The following is a 19,065-nucleotide window of genomic DNA, read 5'->3' as shown; positions in this document are numbered from 1 at the left end:
GCTTTGTTTTAAAGTGCTGGCCATTTCAAACTTCTTAATGGCAGCAATCCAGATCCTCACGTTCACCTGAGTTTTTCCATCTGTTAAGAGCTTCCCAGCAATCTGCAAATTGCTTTATAAACTTTGAGTTCCTAAATTGTTTTGGATTTTGGCAGCTTTACTGCTAAAAGGAAAATGTAATGTGTAGTGTTCCTTTATCAGCTGCCTTATTCTTATTCATTTGGCTCATTCTGAGTCTGTTAGTTGTGTCTACAAACACCCTATCAAAAAATTAATTGGAAGCATGACTCGGACTGTTTTACAACTGATCTTTTAAGCTTTCAGCATGCATGCAATGCGCCAAAAAGTGATAATTACAGGACATATGTTCCTAGGTGATAAAATATGATGCGACCTGGTCATGGTTGAGCACAGTATTTGAAGACCCATTGACTTTTTGGGAAGACTTTAATTTATATTGCGATCCTTCGTACTGCAGTTAGTGGGAGTTAATTGTACTTTGGCTGGCTCATACTTTTATCAGATCTTTTTCATAAAAAGCTGAGCAGATTTATAAACAAAAACAGGCAAAAGTCATTCTCTGCTAGCCATCTATGCAAGTAATAATAATAATAATAATAATAATAATAATAATAATAATAACAACAACAACAATTTATTATTTATACCCCGCCCATCTGGCTGAGTTTCCCCAGCCACTCTGGGCGGCTCCCAATCAGTGTTAAAAACAGTACAGCGTTACATATTAAAAACTTCCCTGAACAGGGCTGCCTTAAGATGTCTTCTGAATGTCAGGTAATTATTTATCTCTTTGACATCTGATGGGAGGGCGTTCCACAGGGCGGGCGCCACTACCGAGAAGGCCCTCTGTCTGCTTCCCTGCAGCCTCACTTCTCGCAATGAGGGAACCACCAGAAGGCCCTCGGTGCTGGATCTCAGTGTCCGGGCTGAACGATGGGGGTGGAGACGCTCCTTCAGGTATACAGGACCGAGGCCGTTTAGGGCTTTAAAGGTCAGCACCAACACTTTGAATCATGCTCGGAAACGTACTGGGAGCCAATGCAGATCTCTCAGAACCGGTGTTATGTGGTCCCGGCGGCCACTCCCAGTCACCAGTCTAGCTGTCGCATTCTGGATTAATTGCAGTTTCCGGGTCACCTTCAAAGGTAACCCCACGTAGAGCGCGTTGCAGTAGTCCAAGCGTGAGATAACTAGAGCATGCACCACTCTGGCGAGACAGTTCGCGGGCAGGTAGGGTCTTAGCCTGCGTACCAGGTGGAGCTGGTAGACAGCTGCCCTGGACACAGAGTTAACCTGCGCCTCCATGGACAGCTGTGAGTCCAAAATGACTCCCAGGCTGCGCACCTGGTCCTTCAGGGGCACAGTTACCCCATTCAAGACCAGGGAATCCCCCACACCAACCCGCTCCCTGTCGCCCAAAAACAGTACTTCTGTCTTGTCAGGATTCAACCTCAATCTGTTAGTCTGCTATAGTAGTCTGCTATAGTCTTTCATCAGCCAAAAAAACATGCCTTCCTCTCTTAACACAGACATAGATGAATGCCAAGAGCTGCCTGGCCTCTGCCAAGGTGGAAACTGCATCAATACATTTGGCAGCTTCCAGTGTGAATGTCCCCATGGGTACTACCTCAGTGAAGAAACTCGGATCTGTGAAGGTAAAAATTCTTATCTTTTCTCATAGTGGAGCACCCATTTCTTCTCAAACAATATTCTTCCCTGCGGACATTTCTCCCCGCACCCCTCACCCGAAAGCATGCAGATAAAATGCAGATACTAGACCTAAAGTTGTAGATTTTTAGGATTCGAAACTTACACTTACACATTCAGTTATCAAGTTTTTCAGTTATTATTTTATATCCATTCTATTAAGACAATCTCCCAGGGTAATCATGAATATGCACACTACTTTCTAATTGATACTACTTAGGGTCAAACTTGATGTGAAGATACAGGCCATTTTGATTTCTCTTTTCTTTTTAAACTAATGACTTTAGTGGGTTAGGACTATAACCTAAATCCCACATACTTTCTCAAGATATTGTTCGCCCCTGCATCTGCTTTTTGCTGCAAGTAACATCTTCATAGACGAATTACAGCTTCAGATGTTACTTGTTGTAACAAAGCTTTTCATGGTTGAGTAACAGCTTCAGGTGGGTGATTTTTTCAGTGGGAAAGCAGTACAGTGGTCCCTTGGTTCCTGAACAGCTTAGTTGCCGAACAAATTGGCTCCCAAATGCCGCAAACCCAGAAGTAAGTGTTCCGGTTTGTGAACGTTTTTCGGAAGCCAAATGTCTGATGCAGCTTACACAGCTTCTGATTGAGTGCAGGAAGCTCCTCTAGCCAATTGGAAACCACGCCTCGGTTTTCAAATGCTTTTGGTAGTCAAACAGACTCCCGGAATGGATTAAGTTTGAGAACCAAGGTACCACTGTGTAAGGGGTGGGTGAACTCCTACCATGCAGCTCCATAGCTACTTCAGAAGAGGAGGAAAATCCCAAACACTGGATTCAAAGATGGTGGACTCATTGTTTAACTCTTACGTAGCCTCTTTGTCCACAAATGATAAATAATTGTTTGGCAATTCAGTTTGGCCTTATATGTTGTTATTTATTGAGCACTTGCTTGTTGTACCTTAATTGCTTATTGAGTCTCCCTGCTCTCCCACAGATATTGATGAGTGTGTTGCACATCCTGGCGTCTGCGGTCCTGGGACATGCTACAACACCTTGGGGAACTACACATGCATTTGCCCTCCAGAATACATGCAGGTGAATGGAGGCCACAACTGTATGGGTATGTTACGTTTTATATTTCCACTTCCTACCATGATATTGAGAAGAGTTTGAAGACCAGATGAGTTCCTAAAATTTAGGCCCAGTTTACACTTAACAGCTGTTCCTATGCAGCTTCTTCAGTAGCACATAGGATCTAGAATCCAGGCTCACAGCTGGACAGCATTCACGTGAGGCCTCCATTGGTGTTGGAATGGCTCAGAGGAATATCTGGCTTGGTCAAAGTCAGTTAAACTAATATTTGTGGAAATGTGCATGGTTATTGAAATAGCTTAAGTCATAGCTTGAGGCTGCATTCCTACATCTGGCCAGAAGATGGCTGTGGAGTCTCTGAATGTGTTTAGGTGCCAGTTTACTAGTGGAGAGGAGGTCAGACAGTAGGATAGCATCTATGCCTCTGGTAAAGCCTCTGGTCCACCAGTAGAAAGTTCTGTGGGTACAGATGTATCCCCAGTGGGGTTCGGGTGGTGGATGGATGCCTTGCAGAGCTTGGGATCCGCATGATCTAAAGCCCATGACATGTGCTCAAAAAAGGCCAAGAGCTATGCTGATTCTAGAGCTTGCATAGTTAATTTCCCTTTCATTGATTTCAATGGGAGATAAATAGGGAGAAAGACAAGAGGGGTGAAAAAGGGCTCCCCACATATCCTGCCCTAGATATATCAAGCTGTCAGGACAAGGGAAGTGGTGGTAGGTCTGCCACAGATTCTCCCCACCCCCCAATTCCATAAAACAGCTGTGTAAGTTACTTTTATTGTGTACTAAATATGCTTTCTGGATCTTATAACTCAATCCTGATTATGTCTACTTCAATTAAGCATGCTTATAATGGCTGCCCACCCAGTCCCAGGGTGGGTGGTGGTTGCAGCCAGTCGCAGCTGCCTCTCGGCTCCCGGGGTGTGTGTGTGAAAATGCTTCCAGCTAAAAATGAACCAATTCCCCCATTGTAGTTGGGAAGATCTAGCATCTGCCCCAATCTTCTTGAGTAAAACACAGAGAATAGATCCAGCTGCAGTTAATCTGTGTTCAAAAAAAAAAAAACTCAGCTGAAGCAGGTATCTACTAGATGTATAGGAAAAAAGAAAGCCAGGGCTCAAGATCCAATTGTTATATGTTTAATACTTTAAAATACCCATTTAAAAGCATGCGATTTCTACATGTACAGATATGAGAAAGAGCTTTTGCTATAGAAGCTACAATGGAACGTCTTGCGACAATGAACTCCCTTTCAACGTGACCAAGAGGATGTGTTGCTGCACCTATAATGTTGGGAAAGCCTGGAACAAACCTTGTGAACCATGCCCAACTCCAGGAACAGGTAAAAACTAGACTTAACAGGGGATGTTGTAAAGACTCTTGAGCCCAAATTAATATTAAGATATATGCACCCCTTTCTGGACAGATTCCTAGAGAGCCAATACAGTAATATATTATTCAATTATTTCCTTGGCAGTCAATTTAAGCAAACACAATGTTCAGGAGCTGTTATACCTCCCAACAACCTCGTGAATAAATGTAGGTATCAGGGATATTAAAAATATTAGTTTCATTTGTTTCCTGGCTTTTTTTCCATTTAGTTGAAAGTGCATGTGATAAACAGTTACCTGTATATTTCTTTTCTTAAAAGAAGTTTTCTTAGAAGAAAACACCGGAAGAAAGATACAGGCAACTGTTTTTTATCACATAGGACAAAACTTACGAAAACCCAATAGCTGAGATATATTAGTCTATCTCTTCTATAACAATAGAGCATAAAGGAAAACAAAGCAGTGCAGTATTCCTTTGATCAGTACGGAAAGAGGAAATAGGAACTGAAAATAACATTTTTCCTTCCCCAGAAGTATTCTAAGCCATTGTCCTTCCTGTCACTAATCAAGATGGGAAGAGAGAAGAGCTCAAAGCCCATTATTTGTATATCAAAATTACTAATCCTATATAATTCCACACTGGGGGTTTTCCTTGTCAGTGCTGTCTTTCGGTTTCCAAATTCTGTCAACATTAAAGCTAATACTTGGATTAAATAACGTATTTGTTTATGGCTGCATTGTGTGTGTGTGTGGGGGGGATCCTCTTATTCAATAAAATGGATTACTGCTTTTTGTAAATGGATGGTTTGTCCAAGAGTTATTTTTATATTCAGCCTCCTTGATTCCACCCCACTTTCTTTCCTTTTAAGTTGAATTCAAGTCAATATGTGGAAATATTCCTGGCTTCACATTCGACATCCACACAGGCAAAGCTGTTGGTGAGTTTTTAAAGCTATGTTCAGATTAATGAATGCAGCATGAATCTGAAAACTAGAGGCTTTTCCCCCCTACCCCCTTTTTATTTATGTATAAGATGTGTGAGAAACTAAAATGACAGGGAAAAAGTTTCAGCTTTTTATGTATAAAGCTCCCCTATATGGATTTTTCCTTTATACAAAAAGCATTGATTAAAATCAAAATTGAATTGCTATATTCAATTTACAGTATTATATTTCTAGGTAAATTTTATTACCACTTTATTTTCCTTATTTCATGCATAGAGAAACTGAGAAAAAGCAGGGCTTGTCATTGCATTTGACTAATAAATATTGATTATTATTTTTTAGATATTGATGAATGTAAAGAGATCCCAGGGATTTGTGCAAATGGTGTTTGCATTAACCAGATTGGCAGCTTCCGCTGCGAATGCCCAACAGGATTCAGCTACAATGACCTGCTCTTGGTCTGTGAAGGTGATGTAAATTGTATTGTCTATGATTTATCCTCATGGCAAGAACCTTTTCAGCAACAGTCTCCGCTCCTACTTTACTGCAGCTCATAAGTGGGGTTTTTTTTTGCAGGGAGGGAATACACCTAGAAAGCACACCTGCCTCCAGGTCGGGTAATGATCAAAGAGGAACTGATTGTACTGACTGAGTCCTACACAATGGCCTAACCTGGCTGTATGGACCAGCAGAGAGGAAGTGCAAGCTAACGTACCATGCACATATCTACTATGCAACTGTCTGTGATCTGCTCCAGTAAATTACAGTCCTGTGGATATATCTTCAAAATAGAGCAGCAGTTATTTTTAATAATAATAATAATAATAATAATAATAATAATAATAATAATATAATTTATTTATATCCCACCCTCCCCAGCCAAAGACGGGCTCAGAGCAGCTAACAACAGTAAAAATAGCACAGTTTACATAAAATCACAGTCAATTAATTGAAATACATTCTAAAATCAATTCATTCTAAAATCAATTCAAAATCAAATTAATGGCAACCATTGGGCTAGAGTTCTATGAGGATTACAGAAGGAGGGGGTCAGACTGTGCCTTGGCCAAAGGTCTGGTAGAACAGCTCTGCCTTGCAGGCCCTGCGGAAAGATGTCAAGTCCCGCAGGGCCCTAGTCTCTTGTGACTGAGCGTTCCACTAAGTCGGGGCCACAGCCGAAAAAGCCCTGGCTCTGGTTGAGGCCAGCCTAACCTCCCAGTGGCTCGGGATCTCCAAGATGTTTTTATTTGAAGACCGTAAGGTCCTCCGTGGAACATACCAGGTCCCATAGGTACAAGGGTCCTAGGCCGTGAAGGGCTTTAAAAGTTAAAACCAGCATCTTAAACCTGATCCTGTACTCTACTGGGAGCCAGTGCAGCTGGTATTAGAAAAGTATAGAAAAAAGTGACTAATGAAAAGGTGTAGAAGACGCTTGTCTTTGAAAAGGCAAAGCTGCGCATCAGTTGATTCCTGACCTAGGTTTTGAAACTCTTATCAGTAATTCCATAAAGTGTTTGAACCATAATCATTAGTTGCCCTTTGTTCCATGAATATAAGTATTTCTCTTTAAATCCATTTATTGTCTGGTCTCACAGGATTGTATTTATCTTCCTGGCAGATTTCTTAGAGAAAGGGAGGCAGGAACATTATTCAAAGCATTTGCTCTGTGTGTACAATGTGCTGCATTCCTGCTGTTTGTAGCAGAAGAATTTGTTAAATGCTCTGATGAAAAATGTTCTGGAGTGGTATGGTTGTGGGATACAGAATGTGCTTGGGTTCCTCCTCTACTTTTTAGTTTCTGTCAGTCTTCTTCTACCTGTTTGGCAGGAATCCCATCTTTTCTCTTCCTTAGAGGATATTAAATAAAGGCATCTTCAGTAATGTGCTGGTCACTACTTCAGAGGCATGAACACAAAGATAAGGGATATAAGCACATTTAAGTTCCATTGATTTCAGTTGGTATGTTAAGATTGTGTTGAAAATTCTCTAATTGAAGTAAGTGGGATTTGAAAGTTCTTTAACATTGGCTGAATTATGCCCACTGCAATGTAGAGCACAAAAAGTATCTGAATACCTCAAAGAGATGAAGGACACCTATACTGACATTTGACTAAGAATTATTGATCTTACAGATATTGATGAATGCAGCAATGGTGACAATCTCTGTCAACGAAATGCAGATTGTATTAACAGCCCTGGTAGTTACCGCTGCGAATGTGCTGCAGGTTTCAAACTTTCACCCAATGGTGCCTGTGTTGGTAAGAAATAACTTGTATTCACTATTTTGCTTCTTTTATATGGATATTCCGTCTACAATAGTGGCAGTTTTCCTGTTCCGAATTTGCTTTTTTTATTTTTATTTTTGCACACTTACAATTATGTTGCTTCCCTGACTTACGTGTCATGTCTACCAGTATCCGACTTTAACATGAACAGACAAATAGTAGGATTTTTGTGCTACGGCTTTCTTTATGAAATGGACATTTTAAGTTCACCTTCAGTAATCATTAGCAGATTGTAAAACGTGAGTAACAAATGAGCAATACCAAAACCACAAATCAATAATGTATACCATGTGTTTTGTGTATTTTTGTTATAGATCGCAATGAATGCCAGGAAATTCCTAATGTATGTAGTCATGGAACGTGTGTGGATAAAGAGGGAACTTACCATTGCATCTGTCAAAATGGCTTTAAGGCATCCCATGACCAAACTATGTGTATGGGTATGTTGAGAGAATGTTATCCGTGTAAAAACGTGAATTAGAAAATCTAGAACACCTTAATTAATTGACGTTTTGGTGAGTGATGGTTGGGTTGATACTGTTATTTGTTGTTGTTTAGTCGTTTAGTCATGTCCGACTCTTTGTGACCCCATGGACCAGAGCACGCCAGGCACTCATGTCTTCCACTGCCTCCCGCAGTTTGGTCAGACTCATGCTGGTAGCTTCGAGAACACTGTCCAACCATCTCGTCCTCTGTCGTCCCCTTCTCCTTGTTCCCTAAATCTTTCCCAACATCAGGGTTTTTTCCAGGGAGTCTTCTCTTCTCATGAGGTGGCCAAAATATTGGAGCCTCAGCTTCAGGATCTGTCCTTCCAGTGAGCACTTAGGGCTGATTTCCTTTAGAATGGATAGGTTTGATCTTCTTGCAGTCCGTGGGACTCTCAAGAGCCTCTATTTCAAATGAATATAAGTTATGTGTTGTCAGATAAATGTGGTGATTGCATTTATTATATCATTGCGAAACTTTGAAATATAAAAAGCGGAGCCGGAAAATAAGCCAGTTTCCTGAGATGATTCTACAAATAATAATTCCTTTGTATTAATGCCTTCTCTCTGCAGATGTTGATGAATGTGAAAGACATCCTTGTGGAAATGGAACGTGTAAAAACACAGTTGGCTCATATAATTGTCTATGTTATCCAGGATTTGAGCTTACACATAATAATGACTGTATGGGTAAGAGAATCAATAGAAAACTACACTTTTTCATTTAGGAAGAGGGATGGTGCAAGCAGTTCAAATAAAAACATGATAATTTCTGACTTTTAATAGACAAATCTATTTAAGGTCTGTACTCTGTTGTGGAAATAATTTTGGGGGGGAAAGTATTATACTATTTCAGCTTCAAACACCTTTTTTGACCTTTCAAGTAGTTGCAGGGACCACCAACTAGATCAGGACCACAAATTTCGGAAGAGAGAATTACATATGAGCCAGAAGTCATCTTTTCTCATTGAAAATGAGGGTTTCAGAATGGTCAGCAGGGGATGAACTTTGAGAATTTGGGAGAGGGATTGTGTAGTTTTCACTTGTAAGGGAAGGATATCCCCAGGGAAAGAAATGACAGCAGTGGCATTCCCCCTTTCATTCATTCATTTAAAATGTAGTTGTTGCTGCTCCTGCAAGTGGCAGCAGAGTTGCTATTGGTGCCCCTTCCTATCCTCCCTTGGAATGACACTATGTTGTCACATAGCATCGTCCTAGGGCTATGTTGGTGTGGAATGGCAGTTTCTACTGACTGGGCCACCAACAGCAACACTATAGCTGTTTGTGGTGGCAGAAGATTAAACTGGATGGGAAAAGACTGCTAGTAGGTCATTCCATATCCAGTGATCCAACTTTTTAAACTCATGTCATCCTATTTTCTTTATATTTTGTACACTTGTTGAATGATCAAAACTAAGTTAGAAACTAAAATTTTAATTTTTTATCTCAACCCATTATGAGTTGTTTCATGAGAGTTTGAGATTTCAAAAAATTTACAATTTTGGCCTTGCCACAATAAACATAAAAGCTCAGCCCAGAACTGAGATACGTCAAAACTAAAAACACCAGTCTCTTCAGAACTTCATGGGCTTTACTCTATCCATCCATGATGGATTTACTTTAAATTTTAAATGTAAATTACAAAATTCAAACCTTTAAAAAGTGACTAAAAATGATTAGGATTAAAAAATTCCAAAAAATTGTATTTGTTACTTAATATTTCTAAGAGCCACCTCCAAAATTCCTTCTTGGAATCTCAATGGGATCATATTTTTAAAAAAATATTTTGTACATACATGTCTGCCTTATTGGGTTCTAGTTAGGATAAATTGGTCTTCTTGGAGTAAAATATAACAGAATAAACCAGACTTCAAACTGTAATATCAGTTACTTCAAGCAATTCTTTAGAAAGTTATTCAAATTAAAAGGTACCTGAAAAGCTAGTCAGGCTTTTCTTTTAAAAATGTGTTCCAAAGCAGAGTTGTAGCTTGCAATTATTGCATGATAGAATTAATGCTTTTTGTTGCCCTTGTTTTGTTAACCATTTTGTTGCTTTTTGTTAACCATTTAGATATTGATGAATGCAGTTCCTTCTTTGGTCAGGTGTGCAGAAATGGGAGGTGTTTCAATGAAATTGGTTCTTTCAAATGTTTATGTCATGAAGGTTATGAACTTACTCCAGATGGCAAGAACTGTATTGGTATGTATGAAAGCAACTACCTAGTGTAAATGTGCATTGATAGAACAGCAATCCTATTCACACTTATCTGGGATTACATCCCATTGAACACAGTGTGACTTACTTTTGCACAAACATACAATTCTGCTGCTTTTTGAGGTATACGTTTGCACAGTCATGTTACAGTGTCTTTCAGTCACATATATCCTAGTGTCTTTCAATTAAAAAACTAAATAAGTTAAAGAAGCGCAACAAAACACTTCCGGCAGGTATTTATGGATAGCTGTGAACTGCAGCTGAAACACAATCCTTTATCAGACAAGTAAGACAGAGCCTCTCCCTCTTCTCAGGAAATCTCTGTTCTTTTACCAATTTTGGTTGATACATTTGCCTTATGTGGCTCTTGTATGCTAAACTGAACAGCAGAATTCATTGCAAAGGAGTGAGTAAGGAACTTTTCCCCATCAGCAACAGCTAGGGGCGAGGAGTGCTATTGTTTCCATTTGTTATGTATTTTTGTGTTTTTATATTGTAAAATCTGTGATCTTTGGGTGAAGGGTGGTATTATAAATTTTATTATTATCTATTATTATTATTATTGTTATTATTAATAGTAGTAGTAGTAGTTATTTACATATGGGAGCAGGGTTACTTAACACAGCAAAGGACAGACAAAAGTGTGAGAAGGAGGATCAATGATCTTGATCTAGATTCTTCTCTCTTATTGCATACTCAGACTGTAGGTAATCCTTCTAGAATCTCTAACATATTTTGTCTTTTTTCTATTCTTTTGAGATATTAATGAGTGTGTGGTGCTTGCTGGCTCATGCTTCCCTGGTACATGTCAGAACTTGGAAGGATCTTTTAGGTGCATTTGCCCACCAGGGTATGAAGTAAAAAGCGAAAGCTGCATTGGTAATGTTGCATTTTATTTTATTTTGAACTTCAATACTAACACAGTAAAGAACAGGTATTTTGGATGTGGTAGAAATAACATGCAAAGATTGTGTCACTCATTTACAAATGTAGCGACTTTCAAGATACGGCATGCTTGTGCTTGTGATGAGAAACAAACTCAAATTCATGGCATTTCATTAATAGAAATCAGGGGGGAAATATGCTGGTTTGTGATTCGTAAAATCTTTGCTTAACAAACAAACAAATCCACACACCTCCCCCCCTGGCGAGTACATAGAGAAAGCTTAGCTGAAAAATTGTCTGAAAATATAGACTGCATTCAGACAGCATTTTGTTCTATTTCCCTAAAGTTTCCTTACCTCATAACTTTCTCATTTTATGTGATCTTTCACTCGAGGTAAATTCCAGTTCTGGAAATCTAGTGGAATTTAGTAGAAGCCATTTCTTTGTTAACTGCTTTCAGGGGGAAAAACCCACTTAACCTAGAAAATCACAGGAGCATTTGTGCTGTAATTTCCCCACAGTTTTCATGGATCATGCCACTACAGCTCATGTCACCAAATTTGGAGTAGTATTCTAGTATACAGTACCTTCCCACCATTTTCATGTGTGAATCATGAGGGAACAAAATCACTCATGGCGACACGCCTGGTCACATCTACGGTTGTGCTACACCGTGTCCACTGGTGGAAATGAAATTTAGCATGCCATGGCAATATAACAATCAAAAAGCCGCAATTCCAATAACACAGCTGGTAATAGATACAGTGTAAAAAGAATGTTAGAAAGTGGGACAAGAAGTGCTTGCATTATAACCAGAAAAACTAATTCAATAATCTCCACATCCAAACGCACCCAGACTCAGAAATATAGCAGATGGTTTCTGTTTTAAGCCTTAATGCTCATAGTTATGCGCAGCTAAATTCCGCACCAAATGCACACCTAGTGTATAAAGGTAATTGAGTTATTTGCATAGCGCTTTGATGTTTATTTCAACATCTAAGGATTTTTTGTTTTGGTACAAAATAATATACCAGTGCTTTTAGAACGTTAGATGCTTCAGATTTTCATTATATGGAGAAAAAACGTAACACACAGCTATCAAATGAGAAAGTGGATCCATGCAAATCACAATGTGTTTCATCAAACTAAGAAACAAAGATATTGGTACCAGACAGCCAATCCTAAATATCTTCAAATTAACCATACAGGAAGTAAATCCTCATGTCTTCTCTGTGCCAAACTAACTGATGTTAGTGGAATTTTTGCCCAGATAAAGATGGAAGGAAAACTTCATGTGTGCTTTCAGTAGTCTTCATCAATCAAGGAACAAAATCTTGCTTAAATATGCTGGACTTTTATCTTGAGCAATACATTTTTTTGGAGATTTTAACTTTTGTAACACAGTGCATTTATTAATTTGTTTTCTTGCCAGCTTTTAAATATTTTTGGCAGCTATTGCTAGCAATATTAACTGTTTTTCTTGAGAGTAATCCAAGTCATATTTTCTTTGAAACCTTTCAAAGCACAGCATTTTGGGGCTGCAGTGAATATCATGTGCAAGACACCGGATACATTAGCATATAACACAAAGAGAAAGAATGTCTTAGTGCAAATGTGTGGGCTTTTGGCAAGGAGATGGCAAGCACTGTGTTTCTTCTCAGTCCTCTTAGCATGGCATGAGGCGGCAGCTAAGTCAAAGTCAGGTTTAGTGTGTTTTTTGAATTTTGACTTGTAGTTAAACACTCTCTTTCCATTAAGCATGAGTTGTAGCCAAGGTTAATTCTTAGTTGCAGCTCATGGTTAAGGAAGAGAGGATGCAAACAGCCCCCAACTACGTTATAATGGAACAGGAATAGACAAACCCCTGCCCCACCCCTCAAATATTTGTTTCACTAGTTCTCATACTCACTTTCTTTTTTATGGGCAATTTCTTTTTGCCTTTCCCCAAATTGTTGGGGAAGGGGATGACCAAATATACTGGCACAGCCTTAGAGTAGACTTTATAAAGCAATTGCTGTTTTAAAACAGGACGAACTGGTTTGCTCATTTAAAAATCAATTCTGCTAAATGCACTATTTCCCATCAGCTCTCTGGAAAACACACAAGATGAATACCATTTTGGATTGATGTTGTAATCACATTTTCGTGTTAACCATCTTTAAAATTTTATTTATTTACAATCAATTTGTGTATAAATTTTATGATATAAATAAATGATTTTTCAGACATTGATGAATGCAACGAGGATCCCAACATCTGTCTCTTTGGATCCTGCACTAATACGCCAGGAGGATTCCAGTGCATCTGTCCTACAGGCTTTGTGATATCTGATAATGGCAGGAGATGTTTTGGTAAGCACAGTGGTTGCAGCAGGCTGTTAACAGTCAGCTCAAATATTCAGAAAGGAGGGCCATTCAATAAACAATCATTTGGCTAAGTTGGGCCATCTCACGTTTATTTATTTAAAGAAGTTCTACCTCACCTTTACACTTTAAAAACTTATTGGGATGGCTAATATGATAATAAAAAGAAAATACAATCATTAACACATGCAAAGATGAACGTGCAATGCTTGAAATTTAAAACACAACAGAAAGACAAACTTTGGCTCGACCAGTTGCTGCGGGCCCAGTTGCAGCAATAAAAGCAATACAAATACAATTAAAAAACCAGTATGAATATTTAATGTAATGGATGTTCCATCTACATCTTCAATCACAAATCCATGCTAAGCCCAGACCAGGCAAAAATGGATTTGAAAGCTTGCCTTGCCTAACACCAGTGCTTTTTTTTTTTCTAGAAAAGAGGTACAGGAACTCTCCCATTTTTTCCCCAGACAACCCTAAGTTGTTGAACTTTTTTTAGGGAGCAAATTGCCCAATTCTTCCAAATGGATCAGAGCCCTATGACTTTTAAACAGCCACCTGCAATATTAGACTGAGATTAATTCAGCAACAAACAAAATACCACACCGAGCCTACTGGATGCCATGCTTTAAATGTCTTGAGTTTTGCCCACATGGATGAAAGCTGGCTGTACAAAAATCCACAGGCTGACTTAGCACATGTGTGGGATTGTTCAGTTGTCAAATAATTCTTGAAGGAGATACAAATGAGAATTAAAAGATGTTATGGGGTAGATGGATGGAGAGGGATTGATGGGTGATGTGGGATGGGTGGGGAAGAAACTGAACTACGCCATTTTTGGATAGAAATATTTTCACTACAAAAGTAATTTTCAGCGGTGGGTGGGTCTGAAATGTTCCCCATCAACTCCTTCTCAGAGGTTTCCCCACGCCTAGTATAAGCAGACTGAAAGGGTTCAGTGCACGGAAAAGGCATTACAAAATAATGCCTCCTGCTGATAGAGGTTCAGACAGGAATTCCCACGCAAGTGAGAAGTGAAACCATTCCTTTGATTTTGATTAACTTACCCAGCTACCCGGTGTCTAAAGTAATTCTATGGCATTTGCTTTCCCCCCTAGATACACGACAAAGCTTCTGCTTCACTAACTTTGAGAATGGCAAGTGCTCTGTGCCGAAAGCATTTAACACCACCAAGGCAAAGTGCTGCTGCAGCAAGATGCCAGGAGAAGGATGGGGTGATCCCTGTGAACTTTGTCCCAAGGAAGAAAAAGGTAAAGGAAAAACATGTGCTGGCATTAGGGCTGTGCAATAAATTGAATTACATCGTGACAAGTGTTGCAACAAGGCAATATACAGGTGAACCAAAGATGGAGACTTAACGGCTTCCTAGGGGGTGGTACAGCTGAACCAATACCTTAGAGATAAGGTAAAGGGACCCCTGACCATTAGGTCCAGTCGTGGCCGACTCTGGGGTTGCGGCGCTCATCTCGCTTTATTGGCCAAGGGAGCCGGCGTACAGCTTCCGGGTCATGTGGCCAGCATGACTAAGCCGCTTCTGGTGAACCAGAGCAGCGCACGGAAACACCGTTTACCTTCCTGCCAGAGCAGTACCTATTTATCTACTTGCACTTTGACGTGCTTTTGAACTGCTAGGTTGGCAGGAGCTGGGACCGAGCAAGGGGAGCTCATCCTGTCGCGGGGATTCGAACCGCCGACCTTCTGATCGGCAAGTCCTCGGCTCTGTGGTTTAACCCACAGCGCCACCCTTGTCCCCACCTTAGTGATACTTTGCAGATAATTTGCAGGCACCGAGACTCCTGCTTTGTTTGCTCTCTCCCTCCTCCCTCCTAACCTGTAAGAGATGAGGATAAGCCCTCACACAAACCAGTAAACTCAGCTTTACCAGTATCTTTGCACCTAGAGCTCAGCTAACTATGCAGAGCCTGCTAACAATTCAGGAGGGACCACGGCCATGGCTTGGTCAAAGTTCCCAGGAAAGTAGAAGTAAGTTTAGTTAACTCAGAGGGGCTTATGCATGCACAGATTCCACTTAGACCTCTGAGTGGGGAAGCAGATGCAACTTGACTAGTAAATCACTTAAATTACTCTTAAATTAGTTGAAAACATATTAAATATGTTATATGGAGGTTTATTTAATATTTTTATTCAATCTACTACTTCCTTACATTTTAAGGCCCTCCACCCCTGTGGGGAGGCATGGCAATGCCCTCTGCTGCTGCGGGGAAGTGTAGCACTCCCTCCACCACTGCAAGGAGGTTTGGCAGGACCCTCTGCCGCTGCAGATATATATTGAGATATTGTTATGTTTAGCTGGTGATATATCGTGATGTTGAAAACCAGGTATTGCCCAGCCGTAGTTGGCTTTCAAGAGGCAGTGGTAAAAAAACAACTGGTGTATAGAGCCTCTACTTGTCCAACCAGATCCTTGATCCAATTTCCAATAGTTCAGTGGAACTACTCTAAGTAAGTGTTTTCAGGAATCACCTTAAATGATGATAATGATGACAATAATGATTATTATTATTATTATTATTATTATTATTATTTTATTTATTTTACCCCGCCCATCTGGCTGGGTTTCCCCAGCCAGTCTGGGCGGCTCCCAACCCAATATTAAAAACACAATACAGCATTAAACATTAAAAACGTCCCTAAACAGGGCTGCCTTCAGATGTCTTTCCAAAGTAAGATAGTTGCTCATTGCCTTGACATCTAATGGGAGGGCGTTACACAGGGCAGACGCCACTATTGAGAAGGCCCTCTACCTTCTCTGTTGACTAACTGTGGATTACTATACAATGAGCAATGGATCTTTGGGGCAAGGGGGGAGATGTGCTTTAAATGTATGGCGTATATGGAACCAATATCACCACTGGAAACTGGAGCTGGCTAAACATGGGTTAAAATCTAGTAAAGCAATTGGTGTCTTTGGGGTTTTGCTATTGGCTTATATTAAAAACTGAATATTGATTACAGCTACAGTTGCCGATTACTTTATGGAGGTGGCACTTATTACGCAGTATTCGGATATGGAAGAAAAATAAAGGGGGGGGACTCCTTTTGTAGCACTTGTGAAAAGCATATATGTATATGTGTGTGCCTGTTATTGCTTTACTTGGCCATAGTCAGCTGTATAATCACTGCCATTTTTATTCCCTTTGTGGTGCTGCTCTTCCAAAAAACGTTCTCGTGCAGTTGCCTTCCAGGATTTGTGTCCGTTTGGTCACGGGACTATACCTGGGATTGATGATACACGAGAAGGTATTGGCTTTACTTTGATATCACTTTAAAACTATTTAGTTCTTTAATGAATTATACTCCAGCATTCTCTGGCTTTTAGAAAGAAAGTTGTGTTGATTTTTCAGATACGAATAATATTCCTGATTAGGGGGAGATAACATAAATCTTACTCCAGAAAACGTTCTTACTTTCTCTTATTGGTGAATGGTCACATGGCAGCACAAGTTAATATAGGCCTAGGATAGTACATGCAGCTCACAGGATTTATACTCTATGTACTATAATCACTATACAGTATTGGCCCGAATATAAGCCGCAACTTTAAAATTGGAGGGCGGGGGGAGGAAAAATACCGTAAGGTCGTGAATATAAGCTTCAGTTTAACTTTTCACGGTCAGAATTTGGGGGGAAAGTGAGGCTTATATTCAGGCAAATACGGTAATTTCTATCCAGTTCTTCTGCTTAGAGCAGTGATGGCCAAACTTGGCCCTCCAGCTGTTTTGCGACTACAATTCCCATCATCCCTGACTGCTAGTCCTTGTTAGCTAGGGATGATGGGAGTTGTAGTCCCCAAACACCTGGAGGGCCAAGTTTGGCCATCACTGGTTTATTTTATTTTTTTATAAAATATTTATTAGGGTTTTACAAAAAGCAGAAATTTACAGAATAAAAAAAAACAAGAGAAAAAAGAAAAATACAAAAAATACAGAAATACATAGAAAAAAAGAAAATACAAAATACAAAAAAGAAAAACAAAAAAAGTGGAAACAATTAAAAACAAATCCATTTTTTTTCATATCTTTAAACTCATTTGCTTGTTTCCTTGACCTCCTCACACCTCCCTTTTTTGTATTCCCGTTCACATAGTCAGTTCAGCAAATCCTTACCCTCTTTCATTTATCTTAACTCTATATCTTAACATATTATGACTATATATTTTCATCCATTATCAATCCATTTTTACATATTCTTATTGGCCTTGTTGCTAATGCCACTTAATTTCAATCCAGTATCATTTTAACATTCATTAATTTTACAATATTTCTGCAAATAGTCTTTAAATTTCTTCCAATCTTCTTCCACCGACTCTTCTCCCTGGTCTCGGATTCTGCCAGTCATTTCCGCCAGTTCCATATAGTCCATCACCTTCATCTGCCACTCTTCCAGGGTGGGTAAATCTTGTGTCTTCCAATACTTTGCAATAAGTATTCTTGCTGCTGTTGTAGCATACATAAAGAAAGTTCTATCCTTCTTTGGCACCAATTGGCCGACTATGCCCAGGAGAAAGGCCTCTGGTTTCTTCAGGAAGGTATATTTAAATACCTTTTTCATTTCATTATAGATCATCTCCCAGAAAGCCTTGATCTTTGGGCACGTCCACCAAAGGTGAAAGAATGTACCTTCGTTTTCTTTACATTTCCAACATTTATTATCGGGCAAATGATAGATTTTTGCAAGCTTGACTGGTGTCATGTACCACCTGTATATCATTTTCATAATATTCTCTCTTAGGGCATTACATGTTGTAAATTTCATACCTGTGGTCCACAACTGTTCCCAGTCAGCGAACATAATATTATGTCCAACATCTTTTGCCCATTTAATCAAAGCAGATTTAACCGTTTCATCCTGGGTGTTCCATTTCAGTAGCAAGTTGTACATTCTTGAAAGTATCTTAGTTTTGGGGTCTAACAGTTCTGTTTCCAATTTTGATTTTTCCACCTGGAAGCCAATTTTTTTATCCAAATTATAAGCCTCCCTTATTTGATAATAGTGAAGCCAGTCTCGCACTTTATCTTTTAATTTCTCAAAACTCTGCAATTTCAATTTGTCTCCTTCTTGCTCCAAAATTTCCCAATATTTCGGCCATTTGGCCTCCATATTGAGCTTTTTCTGAGCCTTTGCTTCCATCGGTGACAACCACCTTGGGGTTTTATTTTCAAGTAAGTCTTTATATCTTATCCAGACATTAAACAATGCTTTCCTGACAATATGGTTTTTAAATGCTTTGTGTGCTTTAACCTTGTCATACCACAAATATGCATGCCACCCAAAAACATTGTTAAAACCTTCCAAATCCAAAATGTCTGTGTTCTCAAGAAGCAGCCATTCTTTCAACCAGCAGAATGCTGTTGATTCATAATAAAGTTTAAGGTCTAGCAGGGCAAATCCACCTCTTTCCTTTGCATCAGTTAATATTTTAAATTTTATTCTGGGCTTCTTGCCCTGCCAGACAAATCTAGAAATGTCTCTCTGCCACTTCTTGAAACAATCCATTTTGTCCAAAATTTGCAACGATTGAAACAAAAATAACATTCTTGGCAATACATTCATCTTTATAACAGCAATTCGACCCAACAAGGAAAGCTTCAAATTTGACCATATTTCTAAGTCCTTTTTCACTTCTGACCAACATTTCTCATAATTGTCTTTAAATAGGTTTAAGTTCTTAGCCGTCATATTAACCCCCAGGTATTTTACTTTCTTAACCAATGTTAAACCTG

The 19,065-nt window shown here is 39.4% G+C and overlaps 1 protein-coding gene across 1 annotated transcript in view; it reads left to right on the top strand.

Moving 5' to 3' along the window:
• FBN2 (fibrillin 2) overlaps window positions 1-19,065 on the top strand; it is a 150,410-nt gene that overhangs the window by 111,483 nt on the left and 19,862 nt on the right. Inside the window, exons 39-51 of the mRNA XM_053409269.1 lie at window positions 1,551-1,676; window positions 2,689-2,814; window positions 3,979-4,131; window positions 4,990-5,058; window positions 5,407-5,532; window positions 7,197-7,322; window positions 7,664-7,789; window positions 8,408-8,524; window positions 9,906-10,034; window positions 10,809-10,928; window positions 13,160-13,285; window positions 14,419-14,571; window positions 16,517-16,582. Coding sequence (XP_053265244.1) covers window positions 1,551-1,676; window positions 2,689-2,814; window positions 3,979-4,131; window positions 4,990-5,058; window positions 5,407-5,532; window positions 7,197-7,322; window positions 7,664-7,789; window positions 8,408-8,524; window positions 9,906-10,034; window positions 10,809-10,928; window positions 13,160-13,285; window positions 14,419-14,571; window positions 16,517-16,582 — 1,563 coding nt within the window. The remainder of the gene's footprint in view (window positions 1-1,550; window positions 1,677-2,688; window positions 2,815-3,978; window positions 4,132-4,989; window positions 5,059-5,406; window positions 5,533-7,196; window positions 7,323-7,663; window positions 7,790-8,407; window positions 8,525-9,905; window positions 10,035-10,808; window positions 10,929-13,159; window positions 13,286-14,418; window positions 14,572-16,516; window positions 16,583-19,065) is intronic.

Source organism: Podarcis raffonei, chromosome 11 (assembly GCF_027172205.1).
Source record: "Podarcis raffonei isolate rPodRaf1 chromosome 11, rPodRaf1.pri, whole genome shotgun sequence".
Classification (NCBI taxonomy): domain Eukaryota; kingdom Metazoa; phylum Chordata; class Lepidosauria; order Squamata; family Lacertidae; genus Podarcis; species Podarcis raffonei.
The sequence above is the reverse complement of the archived record's forward strand: the minus strand, read 5'-3'. Positions and strand labels throughout refer to the sequence as shown.